Consider the following 16954-nt stretch of genomic DNA (forward strand, 5'->3'; position numbering starts at 1 on the left):
ATTGTACCAGCGCCAGTTTGTAATAAACAGTGCTATTTTTTTCTAGAAAAAAAGGGATGAAACTATGACTAAATATAGTATCAAGCTTGATGTTTACTGATTACAAATATACCATTTGTTTTATGTCTCATTACATTTCAAATCCAGGAGATAATATACGTAGTCGAAGAGTATTGCCTGTGGTATATTGCATGTGAACTCTAAAAAGAATGAGCGAGAAAATGGCCGGCCATTTGTAATAAGGGCATCGGTACATTACTCCGCACAAGGTGCTTGTAAACATGTTTTTGTTGTTGACAGGCTGCTACGATGGCTCACTTTATGCACTGAACACTAGAAATGGGGAAACGCACTGGATATTCACAACTGGGAATGCTGTAAAGAGTTCTCCTGCCATCGATCCCTTGACTGGTCTTGTTTTTGTTGGGTCCCATGATCAGCACCTATATGCTTTAGATATTGAAGTAGGTTATTTGTTGATTATTTTTTAATAATAATAATAGCAGGATCTTGTATAGCGCTGCTAGTTTTACGTAGCGTTTACAGAGACATTTTGCAGGCACAGGCCCCTGCCCCATGGAGCTTACAATCTATGTTTTTGGTGCCTGAGGCACAGGGAGATAAAGTGACTTGCCCACAGTCACAAGGAATTGAACCAGGTTCCCCTGCTTCAACCTCGGTGCCAGACACTGTCTTTACTCACTGAGCTACTCCTCCTTTTAACCCTTTTCTCTCACATCTTTCACTAAAGGTTTACTAAGAGGTGGCCTTAAAGCAGCACTCCTGGTGACACTTTTTTTTTAAAAACCATTTTTAATAGGTTTGAAGCAGGAGGTCTCCGGAGTTGAACTGCATTAATTTCAGCTCCAGGGAGTTCCTGCTTCCCGGGAAATTTACCTCAGAAGGAGGTGCTGGTAGCAGCTCCAGCTGGGCTGGTTGGGGTTAACATAATGGCGTCTTAAATGTCCTGCGTCCTACAGAATCCATGTTGGATGTTCTGAGAGATTGTCTCTGTCGCCGACGTCGTCCCTTGCGGCTTTCTATTGGCCCACGTGACGGTGGACATTTAAACACTGCAGAGATACCGGCACCCCCTTCCGAGGTAAGTATCTCAGGAAGCTGGGGTCCATGGAGCTGAAATTAATGAGGTTCATTTCCGAAGACCCCCTGCTTCAAACCTATGGGGAAAACAAAAACAATGCTGCTTTAAGACACTTTACAGCCTATTCATGGGATGTATGGTAGATAGCTCTGCTTCTCCTCAGATGGTTTTCCTTGGCACACTCTTAGAAAAACTGGTTGCACGAGTGTTGGAATGCTTACTCATTTTTTATTTATTTATAAAAAAATATTTGACGAGGAAGTAATTCATTGAGAGTTACCTCTCGTTTTCAAGTATGTCCTGGGCACAGAGTTATAATGACAAATACATAGTTCCAAATACATAGTTACAGTAAGTGAAAAGGGTTATACAGTACATTATATACAAGACATGGCATGCGCAGTTAGAGATAATATATATTATAGTCTTATATAACAGTTACAGACCAGATTAAAATGTGAGACAGCCTTAGTTTTGAAAGAACTTAGACTGGTGGCGGCAGTGAGAGTCTCCGGTAGACTGTTCCAGTTTGTGGGGTGCACGGTAAGAGAAGGAGGAGCGGCCGGATACTTTGTTGAACTTTGGGACCATGAACAGTCTTTTGGAGTCAGATCTCTGATAAGTGCTGCATGTGGTATTGGTGAGGAGCTTGTTCAGGTAGCTGGGTAGCTTGCCCAGAAAGTATTTGAAGGCAAGACAGGAAAGGTGAACTTTGCGCCTAGACTCAAGTGATGACCAATCTAGTTCTTTGAGCATTTCACAGTGATGTGTGTTGTAATTGCATTGGAGGACAAAGCGGCATATTGAGTTGTAGAGGGTATCAAGTTTGCCAAGGTGAGTTTGGGGTGCCGTGCCATATACTATGTCCCCATAGTCTATAATTGGCATCTGCTGTGCGATATGCTTTCTGACCAGCAGACTTAGGGAGGATTTGTTCCTATATAGTACACCTAGTTTGGCATAGGTTTTGGATGTCAGGGTATCAATGTGCATCCCGAATGTTAAGTGGGAGTCAAACCATATGCCCAGGTATTTAAAACTAGTAACAGGCGTTAGGGTGGTGTTAGCGTTGGTTCTGATCTGGAGCTCAGTCACTGGAAGCTTTAAAAATTTAGTCTTGGTCCCAAATACCATTGTTACAGTCTTGTCAGTGTTTAAAAACAGTTTGTTTTGGGAAATCCAGTTTTCGAGTCTCAAAAAGTCAGACTGAAGTATGTGTTGAAGGTCAGAGAGTCTATGGCTGTGTGCATATAGGATTGTGTCATCTGCATACGTGTGTATTGAAGCTTCCTTACAAGCTATGGGAAGATCATTGAACACTGAGAAGAGTAGGGGCCCCAGAACAGAGCCTTGCGGGACGCCACAGGTGATATACAGGGGGTTGGAGTTAGAGCCTGAGATGGACACATGTTGGGATCTACCTGATAGGTAGGACTGAAACCAGTTTAAAGCATGCTTACCCATTCCAGAGCTCTGGAGTTTGTTAAGCAGGATAGCATGATCAACAGTATCAAAAGCATTTGCAAAATCTAGGAAATATTGCACCAGTGAGTTGACCCCGTTCCATTCCACACTGGATTTCATGGCAAACTTTTAGCAGCGTAGTTACAGTAGAGTGTTTGGGGCGAAAGCTAGATTGGAATTGGCTACAGAAATTTGTCTTGGTATAGTAATCGCTTAATTGGTAGTGGACACATTTTTCCATGACTTTGGATAGGATTGGGAGACGGGAGATTGGCCTGTAGTTTGAGACAGTGTTTTTGACCCCACATTTGAAGATTGGGACAACTCTGGCAGTTTTCAAGGTCTTAGGGATATCATAGGAACTTAGATTGCAGTAGGGCAGGTCCACATTGGCTGCTTAGTTTTAATTTGAGGAGTGCTTGTGTAAACTCCACTTGAGATAATAGGACAAATTGAAAGCTGTGGCAGTGTTGGGAATGAGGTTCATTCCCAGAATGAGGTTCATGTATGTATTTCGGGTTGCGTTTCATTAATAAGTTAGTACCACACTCCACAAAGTATTCATTGAATGCATTTGCAATGTCAATGGGATTTGCCAGGGTAATATCCTCAATGATATTACATGGTTGTTGATGGCGAGAAGGCTGGAATATATTGTTGATAACCTTCCAGAAGTTAGCTGGGTTTGATGTATTCTGGCGAAGATTGTCAGAGTAATATTGTGCTTTTGCGTGTCTTGGTAGTGCCAGTTACTTTGTAACTTTTTCACAAACATCCCTAAGATAGTAGAGCGATATAAGGTCGGGTGTCACCCGCGGAAGGTGGGCCCCCGTACTCTTATTCTGCATAGCGACGCATGGGTATCACAGAGTTTTAAGAACTCGGATTGGAAATAATTGAGCGCAGAATCGGGGTCGGGAATTAAGTCTATTCTGTACCAAGGGCAGCTGGTAAGATCAGCCAGAAACTGTTGTGGGTTAAAGTTTCTAAATGTTCGAGTGAGGAGAACTTTAGGGCATTGAAGCCAATGATAGGGGAAAAGCATTGTTCTAGATCCTCATAAAGCATTGTTAATATCTTGATTAAGGTCCAAAGGAGCATGCTGCAATGTCCATCTCAATTCTTTCACGTGTTTCAGAATGTTATAATAAGCATGTGTTCATCCGTCTGTGTTGTGTTTGCAGGTAAAGCAGTGTGTTTGGAAGTGTCACTGTGGAGGAGGAGCAGTGTTTTCATCCCCTTGTATAAGCACAAAGCCGTATCACTTGTATGTGGCTACCCTGGCAGGGTTATTAATGGCTCTCAATCCAGTAAGTGCACAATGTCACTTCATTGCAAAATGTATGATGCCTACACATAACAAATAATAAACACCCTTGGTGTTTCACCATTGTGTGTTTTCTTTTGCTCAACACACATAATAAACTAATAATGCATTTACATCATTTTTATTAAGAAAACACCACTTAGATTCCAGCACTAAAACACAACCTTTGCTTATGCCATTTGCATTGTGTTAAGTGCTTAATTCAGAAAATTGAATATATTCATAAATAGCACTAGCAGTTCCAGTAATTATAATACTGGAGGCTTTACTTGTATGACATCTGAATAGCTTCTGTCTTACTGTATTTAACTGACGACAGAGAAGCCCAATGCTACATCCAACATGACAGAAACACACAGTAAAATACTTATATATTCTCTTGAAAAAGGTAATTTAGTTTAACCCTTTGGCCAAAGCATTGTAAGCTTGCGAGCCACGACAAGGCAGACACCCGTTCGCAAGTCCTAGCACTACCAGATAAAATAGTAATATACCTCTATTAGGATTAAAATTCTCATTTACCTCTGTTAGGAGGGAGAAAGACCACATTGGATCTATACCCAGTAGAATGAAAGGACCTACTAACTTGGGAAGTGGGGAGGGGCGAGCTTAAAACCTGGGAAGGAGGAGCCACTAACCTCCACCAGCTGAGACAGCTGAGAATAGGTTAACAGAACAAAAAACCCCAGCAAGCTCTTTTTGGGGACCCCTGAGCCCCCACAAAATATATATATGTATATAAGTGTCAAAATGGAGTGCTATTGAGCGTGGCATATGTATACAACAGACGACAGAGAAGCCCAATGCTACATCCACATGACAAAAATACACAGTAAAATACTTATATATTCTCTTGAAAAAGGGTCATTTAGTTTAACCCTTTGGCCAAAGCGTTGGAAACTTGCGAGCCACGACAAGACAGACACCTGTTCACAGGTCCTAACACTACCAGATAAAATACTGATACTGTATACCTCTTGTATGGATGGTTGGATGTAGCATTGGGCTTCTCTGTCGTCTATTGTATACATATGCAACGCTCAGTAGCACTCCATTTTGACACTTAAATACATTCATATATTTTGTGGGGGCTCAGGGGTTCCCAAAAAGAGCTTGCTGGGGTTTTGTGTTCTGTTACTGTATTTAACTGTCTGATTCATGTTAGTGTGTAAGCAAGTAGAACAGGAAAGAATATTGCGTTTTTGCTAAATAGTTGTAGCCAGATACAAAATATTTCTCGGGGTACCTCATTCATTATCTTGGGGAGACGGACACTTTTAAGGCTGCTTCCATGCCTCCGAAAAAAGCGTGGAGGCGTGCGCACACGTGACGTCACCCGCGTATAGAGGGAGCGTTTTCTGGTCAGTCTAAACGCGATGGGGGGGCGTGGCCGTGACGTCACGGAGCTAGTTCGCCCTCATCGGGGCCCTCACCGCTTACATGACCTGGCCTTCGCTTCCTGGAATCAAATGTAACACGCGCAATCTGTGGCTGTGATCATTGCCTTAAGGCATCGTGATCGCGCACGCCTCCGTGCGGTCTTCAGGAGCATGGACGCAGCCTAAGGCTTCTCTGTCACTCTTGCATGCCTCACTGCCAAATACTATTGAAATTCTAGCAACTTCTCAAGAGGTGCTTCCTTAGCGCTGCTCTCTGTTCCAGGCACACTGGGGAACACTGTTTCTTGTCAGCATGCAAGATGAGTATAAATATTAACTTTCATGTTCACAAAATGTTATTTATAAGAGTAAGCTCATGCTGGCCGCGATGAAACACATTGCGGCAATGTGTGTGGCCAGCGTGAGCAAGCACCTGAGCATGCGCACTGCTTGAATCTGTCTCTCGCGCATCACGTGAGCAGTTCGCCCAATGAGGGCGAACCAGCTCTGTGACGTCATGGACGCGCCCCCTCTTCCCCCCAAACCGCCCCCCGCACGTTCCTAGCCGGCCACAAATCTCCCGGCCGAGCAGGGAGCGTGACGTCACCACGCATGAGCGACAGCGCTCCCTGCTTGGCCGCAGCCTCACTTACATACAAACAATGTGATTATTATTAAGTCTAGAGATGTGTATCAAAGAAAATACACCAAAGAATCCCATTTAATAGGCGCACTGCAGACCTTTATAGTATATACGGTCAGGGGTGGATGTAGTGGGTGAAGTTAACTTTATTTCAAAATAATATGTCAAACGTGTATTTAAAACAATACATAGTGTAAATCTATATATTCAAATAAAAATAGACAACTAAAGTCTATTCGGTCTCTACCATGCGTTTCCTTTAGCTCCTATGTATTACACTATAAGATGTAGGTAATAATCTTCCCTTAACTTTTAATCCTTGTCTTCTAGTACCCCTGTTACTGTATGTATTTCTTGTATCCTTGATATAGCAGATGGATATAGATCCTATGTGTATATTGAATCTATTGACTGGTTAAAATGGTTCCACCTGGTCCCTCGTTTGGGATGGTTATATTCTTTGCATATAAGACTAATACTCCACTGTAGGAGTCTGTTCCCTGTGTTCCTGTTTAGTGTCTCTAGCTGTATATTTAGCATAGGGAAAAGGTGCCGTAGTTGGCTGTTGGTTGAGGATATGCAGTGGGTTGTAGAATACACCTCCTGGGTTCAACAGGTTATGGGGTTATTGGTCTATGTTCAAAATGTACATTCAGAGAAGACTGTGTGAGATCACGGTATTTGCTGATCTGGGTGGTAGTTGCTGAAATAGCGAGTACACAGTATATTTGATACGGTAAGCTTGTTGGTAATGTTACACTTAACTGGGTGTTGTTCAGTGTCGCTTACTGTCGCTCATTTGAGAGTCATACTGCACTTTGTACTACTAATATAACCGCAGAGGAATAGGGCATAAAGATGCCTCTTGTATAGTATATCCTTTGTATAGCACGAAAACGCGCATGCGTCATACACCGGGCAGTTTGTAGACTTGGGGATTTGGTATGAGCTCAGATTGCGCATGCGTCAGAACGGGGTTATGTTTATACTGTTTTGTATTCTCTGCGTGTACTATGAGGTAAGTAAAGCAGACAGGCGCTCTGATCATGAAGTTCTCAAGTGCCTGAAGTTGGTTTATAGTCGCCCAGTTTGAAATAACCCTGTGCACACTTTAAACAGAAAGATGTTCCACACTAGTGGTATTTTGTTGGGAACTGCGCACGTAGTTGCTTGCAATGTTAAGTTAAAACACAGTATCATTAAGTATCATTATAGTGTACCCTTCGTATAATACGGGATGTGCATGCGTCATGAGTTGGAGCTGTTTGTAGCCTTAAGCTCAGTCAGCGCATGTGTCAGAACGGGTTTGAGCTGATAGTGTTCTGCGTGTAGTGTAAGGTAAGTAAGTAAACAGGCGCTGTGATATACTGAAATCTTAAACACCCATGAAGATGAATTGTAGTTGCCTGATTTTAAATTTCCCTGTGCACACTTTCAATAGAAGAATGTCCCACACTAGTATTATTTTGATGGGAGCTGCGCACGCATTGTGCTGTAGGCTGATGTGTAGTTCAATTCATATAGCTTTTCAAGTGTTCTAGATAAACCAGAGTTTTTGCTGTATTGTGCAAGGTTTCAAAAGGGCAGTGTGGATGTGGTGTTAGCACTATTAGAGCGTTTTTCGCGGTGTACCGGTCAAGCTGAGTTGTGGTTGACTGCATATACTTCCCTTGGATACTGATATATTCGTGTTTTGTTCAAAGGAAGTGCTGCCCTATGGCAGTACTGACACCTCTTTAATGGATGAAGTCACAGGATGTGACGAAACATGCAGCATGTCGGGTCTTTTGCCGACTTATAACTGACTTTACCAGCTACCTCTAGCAGCTCCAATAGAGCACAGCTCTTCCTAAACAGTATTACCTATATGATACACCCATTTAAAGAGGTGTCAGTACTGCCATAGGGCAGCACTTCCTTTGAACAAAACACGAATATATCAGTATCCAAGGGAAGTATATGCAGTCAACCACAACTCAGCTTGACCGGTACACCGCGAAAAACGCTCTAATAGTGCTAACACCACATCCACACTGCCCTTTTGAAACCTTGCACAATACAGCAAAAACTCCGGTTTATCTAGAACACTTGAAAAGCTATATGAATTGAACTACACATCAGCCTACAGCACAATGCGTGCGCAGCTCCCATCAAAATAATACTAGTGTGGGACATTCTTCTATTGAAAGTGTGCACAGGGAAATTTAAAATCAGGCAACTACAATTCATCTTCATGGGTGTTTAAGATTTCAGTATATCACAGCGCCTGTTTACTTACTTACCTTACACTACACGCAGAACAGTATCAGCTCAAACCCGTTCTGACGCATGCGCTGACTGAGCTTAAGGCTACAAACAGCTCCAACTCATGACGCATGCGCGTCCCGTATTATACGAAGGGTACACTATAATGATACTTAATGATACTGTGTTTGAACTTAACATTGCAAGCAACTACGTGCGCAGTTCCCAACAAAATACCACTAGTGTGGAACATCTTTCTGTTTAAAGTGTGCACAGGGTTATTTCAAACTGGGCGACTATAAACCAACTTCAGGCACTTGAGAACTTCATGATCAGAGCGCCTGTCTGCTTTACTTACCTCATAGTACACGCAGAGTATACAAAACAGTATAAACATAACCCCGTTCTGACGCATGCGCGGTCTGAGCTCATACCAAATCCCCAAGTCTACAAACTGACCGGTGTATGACGCATGCGCGTTTTCGTGCTATACAAAGGATATACTATACAAGAGGCATCTTTATGCCCTATTCCTCTGCGGTTATATTAGTAGTACAAAGTGCAGTATGACTCTCAAATGAGCGACAGTAAGGTAATAACCCCATAACCTGTTGAACCCAGGAGGTGTATTCTACAACCCACTGCATATCCTCAACCAACAGCCAACTACGGCACCTTTTCCCTATGCTAAATATACAGCTAGAGACACTAAACAGGGACACAGGGAACAGACTCCTACAGTGGAGTATTGGTCTTATATGCAAAGAATATAACCATCCCAAACGAGGGACCAGGTGGAACCATTTTAACCAGTCAATAGATTCAATATACACATAGGATCAATATCCATCTGCTATATCAAGGATACAAGAAATACATACAGTAACAGGGGTACTAGAAGACAAGGTTTAAAAGTTAAGGGAAGATTATTACCTACATCTTATAGTGTAATACATAGGAGCTAAAGGAAACGCATGGTAGAGACCGAATAGACTTTAGCTGTCTATTTTTATTTGAATATATAGATTTACACTATGTATTGTTTTAAATACACGTTTGACATATTATTATGAAATAAAGTTAACTTCACCCACTACATCCACCCCTGACCGTATATACTATAAAGGTCTGCAGTGCGCCTATTAAAAGGGATTCTTTGGTGTATTTTCTTTGATACACATCTCTAGCTACTTCAACACATCCCTAGGCAGCACACTCTTTCCAACAAGGGGTTTTAAGAGCGAGGTTTCCTCCACTATAGCATCTTTATTATTAAGTCTATGAACAGAAATGGCAAGTATTGCAGTTTTACTATTTAGCAGGTTTAAAACCCTATAGATCTATTTCAAGGTTTTTTTTGTTTAAATACCACTTTTTAAATGTTTTTTGATCAGTGTAACTCAGCAGCTACAATGTATTCTTATATTACTAAGGTAACATTATCTATTGTTACAGTTTTAAAGCTCAAACTGTTGAGAATAATGGCAACAAATGATCACAAACATGATAGTGTACAAAGATCTTACACTGCTGGGGAGGTGGCTAAAACCTGTGATAGAAATCAAAAGATGCTCAGTATATAAAAATGTGAATTTGACAATTTCTTTGCACAGTAAATAAAAATACCACTTGTGGTGCATTTGCGTGTCTCAGACAGGTCTGCAACCCTGCCTTTCCCCATTATCGCTTAGCAAACAATGCAGCCAGGGATTCTGGGTAACGACATGCAAATGAGCACAGCGTGTCACTCTTTACTTCTCATCCATTTTAACATAGGACCTGATAAGCTGTGTAATACGGCAGGCATACGTTTATCAGCACAGCCTGGGTTAAAGAAGGGCATAGCCAGTTTCTTTGCAAACACCAGTTAGACACAACACTAAATGTAATCAATACTAGCCCACAGTATATTATTATTAGACTATATATTACAATCTAAATCTCTTGTAACAATATTGACATAATCAACCATTTATACAAGTTGTTGGAAATGGCACTATTTTGACTGTGTTTTACTTTTATGTCAATGTGTCACTTGTGTCAGTTGTAGTACTGTAGTTAGCAGAGGAGTTTCTTACTGGAATATCATATGACCTGTATCAATGTTTGCACCAAGAGAAGGGCGCAGAGTTGCATCAATAAAATCCAGATAAGATCTGAGCTGGCGTTATATTCGCTCAGAGATCGGCACCAGAGATAAGAAGGTCATATAACCAGCTTCATGCATATAGATTAGGCACAATTTGACACAATTAAAAACTGTTTCTGCGTCATGGTAAATTGCTCTACCTTGATACATATCCACCAATGAATAAGCTGCCATTTTTATTGCAAGCAAATGCCTTATTTCATAATGAAGCAAGTGATTATACTCTAGTTGGAGGATTGAAGCACCGTATACCACGGACAACACATTTGATTGAATATGATTTTCTTAGGTTTTGTTGTCTGTTGCAGGGATGCGCAAACATTTCAGTTCGCGCGTCCTCCTTTCTTACCTGCTCTCAGGCTCCACGCGGTATATGACGTCACAACGTCATGTGACGAGTTGCCACTTGACCCCGCCACGTTGTCTTGGCAACGCGTCACCGAAGAGCCGACTGAGAGCAGGTAAGGGAAGGTGCAGAGGCCTGGCACCTCCCCCGGCATTTAATTTACATGCCTAGGGGAAAAGCGTGGGGCCTCTGCAACCGCCGCCCCTCCCCCCCCCTAGAAAATCCTCCGGCCCCCAGTTTGCACACCGCTGGTCTAATGTACTTGTATCCTCCCAGGCTACAGGGAGCAGCATTTGGAAGTATGCCTTTGGTAAACCCGTGTTTTCATCGCCTCAGTGCAACCAGGATCATGTTTTTGTTGGGTGTGTGGATGAAAACTTCTATTGCTTTAGCCACGCAGGAGAAAAGGTGAGAGACACTTTGCATGTCCTTCATATGTTGGGAATCTCACTTAGCACATTTCATGAACTCGTGCTGCTTCTGCAGGCACAAGTCATCTGGTCAAGTTGTCATTATTGAATGCTGCCGTCCCATATTTCATTGGTAATATAAATGCATATAAATTATAAATACTATATAATAATACAATTATTTCTCTCCTTTGGGTTATTTTTGAGCAGATTTGGAAACTGAACACCACCGGGCCAATTTTCTCCTCTCCGTGCATCTCAAGTGTCACCAAGCAAATAAGCTTTGGCTCGCACGATGGCTTCATCTACTGCTGTAACACTGATGGTGTTTTACTGTGGAAATATAAAACAAGCTTGCGAGTATATGCAACTCCATTTGTGTTTCCCAACCCACACGCAGAGGACACAGAGCTGCTGGCAGCGGCTTCTACAGATGGAAACGTGTGGATACTAGATGCTAAGACAGGGCTCTTGAACAACAAATACAAACTTGAAGGGGAGATATTCTCTTCTCCTGTAGTGTGGGGCAACAGCCTTGTTGTGGGCTGCAGGAACGACTACGTATATTGTTTGGATCTATTCAGCAACAAGGCAGACAGATGAAGATGCAAAGGCAGAAGCGTCGCTTACCAAAAGGTGTTGGAATTGTAACAGTTTTTAAGCCGCTCGACCATACAACACTAATCCCTAATATCCGTTGGCAGATATCTCTTGTTAATAGTTATCAAGAGAGTTGACATTATTGTCTGATAATGGCTGTCGCACTCCAGTGACGATATTCCCTTGCTGCATCGTATAAGATATTTTTATACACTGTTTGCTATGTAAGTGTGGAAACCATATACTGAACGACACAGTTGCATGATAATGGGATATTCGATCTATAACTACAGTACTTCTCAACATCAGTCAAAGTGTCTTTAAAAAAAAAAAAAAAAATAGTCCTGCGTCTGATTTGAATAAAGATCTGCATTTATTAAACAAAGCAAAGCTCTTGGAATGCTATTTTAGAAAAAACTTAAACATTAAGCAGCAAAAAAAATGGAAGGAAAGAGCCTTTAAGGAAAATGTTTTAATTTAAAAATAGGTTACCAAGTCTAGCGGTTCCTGCATGTTATGTGGTAAAATATTTTACACTATTCCTGGAATCCAGAACAATTACACATCATTTCCCCTAATTTCCAGGAATCCTGTTTTTGAGATGCCATGTGAATGCAAATCTAGTACATTCCACTATCCCTAGTAACTCATTCACAAAACAGCAGTTGTGCTAATGTCCGTCCGTTAATAACAATGTGTTTTACTGTGACAACGGTTACCTTTTTCCCCGCGGGAACCACCTGGAGGCCACAGAGCCTAGCAGGGACCAACCGGAGGCCCTCAAACATACATGGGGACCACCCGGGGACACCCGCCGGCCTGTGGTATTAATCCTGTGTACATATTGGTTTTACAGTATATGAAGGTATGGGGGGTGTTGTCTATTGGTGCTTACTAGATATTTAATTTTAAACATTACAGTAATGTAGCAGGGGGTCTCCGGAGCTGAACCGCATTCACGTGATGTGAGACATTTACATGCATAGGAGATACAGGCCCCGTTATGGGGTGCTGGTATCTCCTATGCATGTGAATGTCTCACATCACGTGAATGCGGTTCAGCTCCGGAGAGCCCCTGCTACATTACTGTAATGTTTAAAATTAAATAAAACCCCGGCAATCGCCTGTGAGAGGCGCGCAGTAGAGTGACTGATTCAGCCTCTTACTGCGTGTCTATTACAGAAAGGCAGACCCCTGCTGTGTTAATCCGATGGGCCATTCTAGTCTGCTCCGGCAAAACTCGTGCGGAACACGGGGAGATCTCGAAATCCATTTCGAGATTTGTTCGAATAACGGCCGCTGCATCTGTATTTCTAGGATGTGGATCATTTTATTTTGATACCATCTAAATGCCATTGCATCAGTATGTTTTTTGTCTCATTTTGGCCATATTTACAAAGCGATGCTATTCCATTTGGTGTATTTTGAGGTTGTAAGGAATGGCTCTGCTTTGTAAATATGGGCCCTACGCCATTTTACAGCAATGGAGAGATCGGGAGGGGGGAAACTAACATTATTATAACACAAATATCCTGCACCAAGAAGTTTTATTTTCCTGTAGCCCCAAATTTCGCTGTCCAACCTTAATCCTGATGGTGGCGACAAAATAACTGGAAGGAAAATATAATAATATAAAGCGTCTCGGCGCCCTGTTAAAGTGTATACTTTTTATTGAAGATTTATTTTCACATTTTTTTATTAAATGGATCATTACAGAAGTCAGAAAAAACGAAACAGAAATAACACTAAATTTATATTCTTTTTATTTTTCTTGTTGTTGAAACATTTTGCAAAACACCTGTAGCACAAAAAAGTGTAGCTTAAAGTAAACCTGAATTTTACAGTTGGTAAACAGATGACACTGAATACAGACTTTTTTTCCCCCCTTCAATGTTTACTTGCTAATAATTTAGTTAAAACTAATAACATCAGTATAGGAAACAATTGTACTTGAAAACATCTGAAAAAATAAAAAAAAGTACAGTAAACAAAGACTTCACAACTTTACATGTTTATAGTTTTATACACAACTGTTCTAAGAACATCAAGGATCATTGCATGTTCCCACACAGCAAATGATAGAGGAGACTTCATATCATACAACACTTTGATTCACTCCATGGTACAACCAGAAATACCAAGAACATTGATAGCATCTGTGTACCTCAGCTAAAGCCGCCATGTTTGATTTGGGCAACAAGTTAGCTTCAGAGCAGCAGTCTGAGTAGAATGTGTACCATATAGTATGGGAATTAGTTGAAGTCCCCACTAACGATGGTAAATTCTTTCTTTATGGTTTCATGAAAACAGAGTGTTATTGCCTAAATGTTACTAGTTTTAAGCAAATCAATAACAGAGATCCATTTGAATGTCCATTAATGATTATTTACTTGTAACACTTCTTAGTGGGATTTGTCTGTAGTAGTTATAAAAGCTCATGCACTGTACACTATCATTTTCTGTTAACAACTTCATTTTTGTTTCAACATGCAGTGCCTCTACCATTTTACATAACCTTATTGGGGAAAAAATATTTTTTGCAGATACATAGACAAAATATTTCTATGATGTGGTTCATTTTATGTTGAAAGCATCTAAATGGTTCCCGCCATCTCGGCAGTATGCTTTGTTCTGCAAATTTCCACTCTTGTTCCTAAAAAGGCTGTAAGAAATCTAAAAGTAACACTTTCTGGTATATAGTGCAAGTTGGAGATAGTTGTCTGATATGGAATAAGGAAGCTAAGAATAGGAGTGTACATTTAGGGGCAGTATTAGAGTAGGCTGTACAGTGTGGCCATAAGTGGATGTCCAATAGCTATTTGCACTGCAACTTCACAGTAACCCTTCTATGCCCATAAATTACCTAATTCCGTTCAGTTCCTGGAGGGCGATTGCAAAGCCCATTGCATTTCTTTAAGTCACACAGTCTATCACTAGTATTGTCCTCAATATAATGCAGGCCCCTCTGGCAAAGAGGTGTTTCCCCTGGCTGGATAAGAGATCTGCTACATTCAAATAAATGTATGTATATTTTTGCGGTACCAACCAGTTACGAAGCTCTTTACAATGTTTTTTTTATCCCTTTTACAACATTACAATACAGGGAATATTATAATACAGATGGGATAAATACAACCAGACTTAAATGTAACATTCGTTGAGCAAAATACCTACCCCAAAGGGCTTACCATCTAATCCGCATGTTGGGAGAGGAGCAGAAACTATAGGCGTAAGTTTGAGTGCACTGAGTGTGATTAAAATCTCCAGTGCATGAAAGTGGCTGCACCGTATACTGAATAAAGTCCTCTGGGTCTTAAACCCAGCCAACGCCGGTCACAAGCCCGGATGAAAAATGGGGAGTGTTGATTCCCGTGAAGACAGAACTGGAAAATTAGCCAAGAACCCAATGGCAGGACAGCAATTACAAAGCGTGGAAACACTAGAGGACGTATTGAACTCCCTGCCGCTGGCCTCTACAACACATCGCTTCCTACCTTGTAGAAGATGAAGCAATGTCGTTTACGGAGAATACCTACCTACCTATGGGTCTTAAAGGAGTGTTCACTATTACTTGTGAAAGTACTGTACATTTAGTAAGCCTCTCTCTTTTGCAAGAGTTCCATAACTGCATTATTAGGGAAATGCATTGAAGACAGATCTAAGAAAGAAAGTGCAATTTAAGTTGCTAAAATTAAAGATGGTTGCTTGTGTGTTTTTGTGACTCTTTCCTTTAGAAGAAACCTAATTTTAACATCAATGCTCCGGTTGCTGTAGGCTGTTATGTAAATGAATGCATATTAATAAAATGTGAAATGGTATGAAAACTGCTTATAATGGTGTGAGATAAATGAGTAATTAGTCTTCTCCAATTTCTCTGGATTACAAAGCAGGGAAAAGGTGCTGGATACTTGTGCTTCTCGGCAGGTTAGTGACGGTCTCCTCTGTTCCACTATTTACAACATTGGTCTGGACTCTAATTCTGCTTTGCCGCTACTGTTGAATAACTTACTGGTGTCACAGGTTTTAATTGACATTTTGGCTGATCTAGTAAATTTTGCGTTTGTTCTGGGGCCTTTTTGTCCATACAGCATGTTTTCCTAAACAAACATTAGTTCAGCTTCTGTATTTCTGCATAGTTCTAGGCTGCAGTAAATTAAAACTATGGTATTTTTCACAGCGATGCCTGAAGTGATTGCTTATTCCAATGCGTCACCGGTTGCTTCAGCATTGAGAGGGTTGAAGGAAGACAGAAAAACACAATAAGGAGATTTTCTTTAAGTATACAGGCATAAGTAATATGAATGGGGCCTCCTACACAGAGGGCTGAGAACCACAAAAACAGATTGGGCAATTCTGCAAACACACAATCTTGCCATGTCTTCCTAGGCGATTTTGTAGAGCTTATTCTATATCAACCGAAGCGGCCAATTGGACCGTTTTCAGGACGTTATTCCCCATTGACTTTGGCTGATACAGAATAAGACCCCATTGCTGCCGGCTAACCCACAGGAGAGTACTTTCCCGAACTAGTGCAATGTAGGTGTCATTATCTGCAATTATCTCGGCCTTTAGATCCAGCTCCACAAAACATGGATTTAACACTACGCTAAGGCTAACCGTGTATCCTTAAAGGGCAATAACATACCGCTAAGTCATGTTTTCTCCCGTAAAATGCATAGCGTTAACTATAGTGGATGTTGGTGATGATATTAAATGATTTGCATAAGAGGCATTATCATAACATTGCATTTCCACTAAGGTACGTTAAGGTTGATTACGGTGATGTAACGTTATATTATTTAAGTTTTACCTAAACTTTGCATTACTCCTATCCAGACTCTAAAATATGACTTTTGCAGTGTCTGGGCATAACACCACAGTTAGACATACTTTAAATAATATAGCATGATTTCCCTCTCCTCCCTCTTTCTAGGTCTGGAAAGGAGTAACACCAAGACAGGCGTAACATCAGGGTATTGGAAGATAACGACACATTATTATAGCATACCGTTGTGTTAAGCATGTGTTAATGAGATGCACTTCGGATCTTGTTTTGGTATATAATTAGCTGCTAGTATACCATGTTAACCCAGGGAACATAATGTCTGTTCCTGTTTTAGGTGACCTCACGTTATGAACCCTGATTGAATGGAGCTTCGTGGATGTAGCCCCTAGAGCAGAGGTTCTCACCTCCAGTCCTCTGCCTCAGGGCAGGGGGGGCGCGAGAGATTTTATGGGGGTGCGCGGCTGTTACAGAGGCCCTGCGCTTCCCTGAAGGCATTTAAAATAA

At 41.3% G+C, this 16954-nt stretch overlaps 1 protein-coding gene across 3 annotated transcripts in view; it reads left to right on the forward strand.

Moving 5' to 3' along the window:
- AASDH (aminoadipate-semialdehyde dehydrogenase) overlaps window positions 1-12570 on the forward strand; it is a 34180-nt gene extending 21610 nt beyond the window's left edge. For 2 of the 3 annotated variants that reach the window (XM_075566142.1, XM_075566151.1), the window contains 4 exons: window positions 301-464; window positions 3751-3876; window positions 10931-11062; window positions 11275-12568. In XM_075566142.1, coding sequence (XP_075422257.1) covers window positions 301-464; window positions 3751-3876; window positions 10931-11062; window positions 11275-11667 — 815 coding nt within the window. In that variant the 3' untranslated portion in view covers window positions 11668-12568. Of the gene's footprint in view, window positions 1-300; window positions 465-3750; window positions 3877-10930; window positions 11063-11274 lie in introns of all 3 variants that reach the window. The other variant, XM_075566161.1, reaches the window with a different exon arrangement.
- The last annotated feature ends 4384 nt before the right edge of the window (window positions 12571-16954 follow it).

The sequence above is a fragment of the Ascaphus truei genome, chromosome 1 (assembly GCF_040206685.1).
Source record: "Ascaphus truei isolate aAscTru1 chromosome 1, aAscTru1.hap1, whole genome shotgun sequence".
In the NCBI taxonomy this organism is placed as follows: Eukaryota; Metazoa; Chordata; class Amphibia; order Anura; family Ascaphidae; genus Ascaphus; species Ascaphus truei.